Raw genomic sequence first — 6000 nt, forward strand, 5'->3', positions numbered from 1 at the left:
GAGGTGCTCATTGAGCGAGAGGCCTTTACCAGATGCGCTCTGTCTGGCCGATAGAAGTGCGGACAGCAGACCACCACGATGCGGGTGGCCCTCCTGCCCTCGTACTTGAGGGGCCCTCCAGAGTGGTCCAGGCACCTGAAGCGCATCTTCAGGACCCCGAAGCACCTCGAAACCACACCCATGGGTCTCCGCTACAATGATGCCATACAGCGACCTCTGTGGCCTCCATATAGGCGTCATCAGCCACGGCCGCAAAGGGTAACCCCTGTTGCCCAGCAACCAGCCCCGCAGCCGGGGGGGGGGGGTCCCTCAAACAGGTCGGGGATCACCGAGTGCTCCCAAATGAAAGAGTCATGTACACTGTGCCTGGGTATCGTGCGCAAACGTGCATGATCCGCATCTGATGGTCACAGACCACCTGAATGTTCATCGAATGGTAGCCCTTCCTGTTGGTGAACAGCGGCCTGGCATCCGCAAGTGGCCCGTAGGGCGACGTGCACCCCATCGATGACCCCCTGGACCCGTGGTATCCCGGAGATAGCAGAGAACCCTGCTGCCCGGGCATCCTGGTGGGCGCAGTCCACAGGGCACCGCTCCGCCTGGGCATATAGGGTGTCGGTGATGGCACGGATGTATATGTGCGCCGATGCCTGTAAGATGCCAGACAGGTCCCCACACAGCAACTGGAATGACCCTGTCGCATTGAAATTCTGTGCGGCCGTCACCTTGACGGCCAGCGGGAGTGGGTGTCCTCCCCCATACCCATGCGGTGCCAGGTGTGCCATCATCTGGCCGATGTGTCGCACTGTTCCCCTGCTCAACCGCAGTCTCCTTCTGCATGCCCGGTCCGGAAGGTGGCGGTACACGCGTGGCCTCATCCGCTGCCTCCTCCTCCTCGGCTTGTTGGGCAGCCAGCCCTCCATCCTGAGCGGCTGCCACCTTCCCTTCTGCGGCTGCTCCTCTGCTGCAGCCTCCGCCTCCTCTCTGTGCGGCCGCCAATCATGCTTCCACAGGGCTGCATGGAGGGCAGCGGCCTTCGCCGCGGTGGCCACATCACAGGCTGGTGTCCGAAAGCCATTATTTTCTGCAGGGGGTGAAAGGAAAACATGTTAGCATGGCGCATACACCCGTGCCCAACCAGATGCCATGGGCTACATGGTGGCCCCGGTTGTCAACGTGTGACCCACCCACGCATGTTCCCCAACCCACCCCTGCACCCGGGCCCCGCCGGTGCCCCCGGTCCTGGCACCCGTCCCTGCTGCCAGGGGCACCGTTGGATGGCACTGCCCTCACTGGGGGCTGCCATCGTTGTGGCCCCGGGTGGTTCCCTCGGTGGGTGGCTGCCGGTTGGGTGGGGTGGTCGGGAGGGGGGCCCATCCATACACCCATTGTAACTGCGAGCACCCAGGGGCCGGGGTGGGTGGCCAGCAAGATGGCCGCCGTAATGGCGGCCTGTGCCTGGGCACCGCCCATGTCCAGTTGGGGGGGCTCCCTGGCAGGCTCGATTTCGACGTCGGAAGCTATTCTCCGCCCGATTGCGTTTCCCGAATTCAGCGTCAGCAAATGGAGAATCCAGCCCCATATCTTACTTGGAGGACATTTTTCAGGTTATGGTATTCCTCTGAACCTGTTGCACTTGTCATTTTTGGTGTCAGACAGGACAGTTTGGAAGGTGTTATCAATGGGATCTTGCCGAGAGGCTGTCATACATTCCATACCTGGGACACATTGCTACCTTTTTGTGCTGGTTGTGGCAGGATTAAATGCTTAATGTACCCGACCGGTTCCTCATCAGGAGATTTCTTTTTCCTGTTTGATGTGGAGCTTCTTGTGTGTTGTTGGAGTTGGACTCCTCCAGGCAAGTGGGGATTATTCCATCTCGCAACTGGTTTGCACCTTGTAAATGGAGTGAGTACAAGACTTGGGTAGATGGGAAATAAATTATTCACCTCACAGTTGGGCTGTCTTTCTGCCCAGACAATATTCAGAGTTGGTCCAGTTATGTTTGTGTTCAATCGCAACCACGGTGGATGTTGATTGTGGAGAATTCCGTGCACTAAATTGCAAGGGCAGGTGGGTATATTTACCCTTGCTCAAATGGTCATGGCGGGCATGTTCAGCAATTGTCATTGACAATCACCACTTCTGAATTTATATTGGAATAAGACAACTTATTAAATATCTGAAGATGTTTGCACGGGGAAGCTGACCTCTGGACCTTTTATTTCTTTATTCATTCATGGGCATCGCGGCCTGGGGGCCAGCATTTGTTGCCCATCCCGGAGGCACTTTAGAGTCAACCACATTGCTGTGGGTTTGGAGTCACATTTAGGCCAGGCCAGGTAGAATGGCAGGTTTTCTTCCCGAAAGGACATTAGTGAACCAGATGGGTTTTTAAGGCAATCGACAATGGTTTCATAGTCATCATTTCAGGTTTTTTATTTATTGAATTCAAATTACACCAACTGCCCGGGTGGGATTCAAACCCAGATCCCCAGAGCATTATCGTGGGTCTCTGCATTACTAGACCAGTGACAATACCACTGTGCCGCTGTCTCCTGCAACATCCTGTGGCTGAGATCATTGATGTGGAGATGCTGGCGTTGGACTGGGGTGGGCACAATAAGACATCTTACAACACCAGGTTAAAGTCCCAACAGGTTTATTTGGAATCACTAGCTTTTGAAGCGTAGCTCCTTTATCAGGTGAGTGAAGAGGTGGGTTACTCAAACACGGAATAGAAAGACAAAGCCAATGATGCAAGATGATAAGTTGAATGCGAGTCTTTGCAGGTAATTAAGTCTATACAGGTCCAGATAGTGCGACTGGAGAGAGGGAAAATCACAGGTTAAAGAGATGTGAATTGTCTCAAGCCAGGACAGTTGGTAGGATTTTGCAAGCCCATGCCAGATGGTAGGGGGTTTACTGTAGTGAGACATGAATCACGCGTCCTGAAGGCCGCCTTGGAGAACGCTTACCCGAAGATCAGAGGCCAAATGCCCTTGACTGCTGAAGTGTTCCCCGACTGGAAGGGAACATTCCTGCCTGGTGATTGTTGTGCGATGTCCGTTCATCCATTGTCGCAGCGTCTGCATGGTCTCGCCAATGTACCACGCTTCCGGACATCCTTTCCTGCAGCGTATGAGGTAGACAACGTTGGCCGAGTCGCACAAGTATGTACCACATACCTGGTGGGTGGTGTTCTCACATGTAATGGTGGTATCCATTTGGATAATCTGGCACGTCTTGCAGAGGTTGCCATGGCAGGGCCGAGTGGTGTCGTGGTCGCTGTTCTCCTGAAGGCTGGGTAGTTTGCTGCAAACAATGGTCTGTTTGAGGTTCCGCGGTTGTTTGAAGGCAAGTAGTGGGAGTGTGGGGATGGCCTTGGCAAGGTGTTCATCTTCATCAATGGCGTATTGAAGACTCCGAAGAAGCTCACGTAGTTTCTCCGCTCTGGGGAAGTACTGGACGGCAAAAGGTACTCTGTCGGGTGTGTCCCGTGTTTGTCTTCTGAGAAGGTCAGTGCGGTTTTTTGCTGTGGCGTGTTGGAACTGTCGATTGATGAGTCAAGTGCCATCTCCCATTCTTACGATGCCGTCTTACAGCGTCTGTAGATGTCTGTTACGTTCCTCCTCGTCTAAGCAGATCCTGTGCCTACGGAGGGCTTGTCCATAGGGGATGACTGCTTTAATGTGTTTCGGGTGGAAGCTGGAGAAGTGGAACATCATGTGGTTATCCATGGACTTGATTGATTGATTGATATTTATTGCCACATGTACCAAAGTACAGTGAAAAGTATTTTCTGCGGCCAAAGGAGCGTACACAGTACGTACATAGTAGACAAAAGAATAATCAACAGAGTACATTGACAATGGTACATCAACAAATAGTGATTGGTTACAGTGTGAAACATGGGCCAAACAAGAGCAGCATAGGGCGTCTTGCGGTAAAGCCAAGCGCTGAGGTGACCGTCCTTGATGAAGGAGCTATGCTCCGAAAGCTAATGATTCCAAATAAACCTGTTGGACTTTAACCTGGTGTTGTAAGACTTCTTACTGTGCCCACCCAGTCCAACGCCGGCATCTCCAAATCATTTCTACCTGTAACCATTGATTTAATTGCCTGCCTTTTTTGAACTCTCTAATAAGTATGTTAGCATGTTCTCGTAACCTAGCACAACAAACGGAGAATTTCTTTTAAAAAATTTGCCAATGTCTGTTTGTTAAATCACTGTTAATAATGCTAATGAAGACTTTTCACCTGTTGGGTGCCTTGAGAATTGGTTTGTATATAAATATAGCATCTCTTCCAATGCTTTAGTCTGCGTCACTCCCAGTTTCAGCTTCGATATTATTAATCCACTTCTCAGAAGATGGGACAACCAGTTATTTTACTGATAAAAGAGATTTACTTCCCAGTTATCGCAACTATTGGTGTACCTGGTGAGTCATTGTAACTTATTTGCTTTTGATCAGTATTTCCTGTCTCCCTGTAATAGGGTAAAGTAGGTCTACATGTATGTCAATCAGTCGCTAGAACACGGTCTATCTTCTTTATTTCTTTCAGCGAACATGCTGACAATTGTGGTTCTTTGCCGAGGAAAGTGTGGCCTCTCCAAATGTATCTCATTCTACATGTTGGCCATGGCAACAGCAGATCTACTCGTCATGATTATCAATGTAATGGTGAATCACATTTTCAGTTATAACTTTCCACTTTCATTTCTCTCCCACACTCCCGTGTGTAAGTCCATTCTGTACCTGGCTACTGTAGCACTTGAATTGTCCATTTGGTTCACTGTCTCCTTCACCATTGATCGGTTTGCAGTTATCTGCTGCCAGAAGTTTAAAGCAAAGTATTGCACCGAGAGAACTGTGGTTGTGGTCATAACAATATTCTCTGTCCTGGTCGTTTTGAAGAATGTCCCATTTTTCTTTGCTTACGAACCTCAGCAAATCATTGACAACATGCAGTGGGGTTGCAGGTCTGGTGTGGCATTTTTTTCCTCACCTATTGGTGCGACATTCTTCTGGTTTCACATCACCTGTAAGGTTTGCCTTCCTTTTACTTTAATTGTCTTATTTAATTCTTTGACAAGCAGACGTATTATAATGGCAAGCAGAACCCGAAAGAAACTCCGGTCTGACAAAGCTGAAGAAAAGTCTGATGCAGAGATCGAGAACCGGAGGAAATCCATCATCTTGCTCTTCACTGTGTCGGGCACCTTTTTACTGGTGTGGCTGACAGCTGTGGTTAGTTTTGTGACCACTGGATTGATAACTCCCCGTTCTTACCGAGGTGACCGTACAAACCCTGGCTATATCGCCAGCGAAAGCGGAAATATGTTGAAGTTTTTAAGTTCCTGTCTAAACCCGTGGATTTATGCAGCCACCCAGAGGAAATTCCGGGAAGATCTCAAGAAGGTGCTGAAATCTCCCTGCACACTGATTCTGCGGTGTATCAAAAAAATAAGCCAATCGACCTAGGGCCCCATTTGAAACATTATAATTAACTTTAATTATTATTCCATTCGGCTGGAACTCTCGCTCCTTACAGCTACATGGAATTGCTTATTTATTGTAAGGAATCACAGATACACATCTATATTTACCCCCCTTTATGGCAATCGACATCAGCATTGCATATGTCTTTCTACACTGTGTTGCCTGATAGCTCCAACTGAATAAATATATTACACTGTAAATGTTAGATGCAAACATCAGGAAGCAATAAGTAAATGGAACCTTTGATTAGCTGTAGCCCCCTGAGTTGGCCACTTCCTGACTTAAAATGGAGAACCGTAAAGGCTGAAGGGAAATTCAGCCAACGCAGACAAAAACTAGCAGGTACAAGTTTACTGTGCATTAGACTCTGCAGAAATCCAGACAGCATCAATAAAAGCAGCCATCTGCATAGTAATGTAGCAGCCATCGACATAGTAATGAGCGATCCCCGGGAACAATCAAACATTTTGAGGTAAACAAAGCCAAGCCAGACTCC

General features: G+C 49.4%; 1 protein-coding gene across 1 annotated transcript; it reads left to right on the top strand.

Moving 5' to 3' along the window:
* The first annotated feature begins 4372 nt into the window (after nucleotides 1-4372).
* LOC140411356 (probable G-protein coupled receptor 139) lies at nucleotides 4373-5486 on the top strand. The gene is made up of 2 exons (XM_072500477.1): nucleotides 4373-4442; nucleotides 4567-5486. Exons 1-2 carry the CDS (start codon nucleotides 4373-4375, stop codon nucleotides 5484-5486), a joined length of 990 nt encoding a protein of 329 aa, XP_072356578.1.
* Nucleotides 5487-6000: the final 514 nt, after the last annotated feature.

The sequence above is a fragment of the Scyliorhinus torazame genome, chromosome 4, assembly GCF_047496885.1.
Source record: "Scyliorhinus torazame isolate Kashiwa2021f chromosome 4, sScyTor2.1, whole genome shotgun sequence".
Lineage (NCBI taxonomy): Eukaryota > Metazoa > Chordata > Chondrichthyes > Carcharhiniformes > Scyliorhinidae > Scyliorhinus > Scyliorhinus torazame.

Coding starts and splice junctions, on each gene's coding strand:
- LOC140411356 (XM_072500477.1), top strand. CDS start 4,373: ATGGGACAACCAGTTATTTTACTGATAAAAGAGATTTACTTCCCAGTT. Junction 4,443..4,566: donor CGCAACTATTGGTGTACCTG/GTGAGTCATTGT, acceptor TATTTCTTTCAG/CGAACATGCTGACAATTGTG.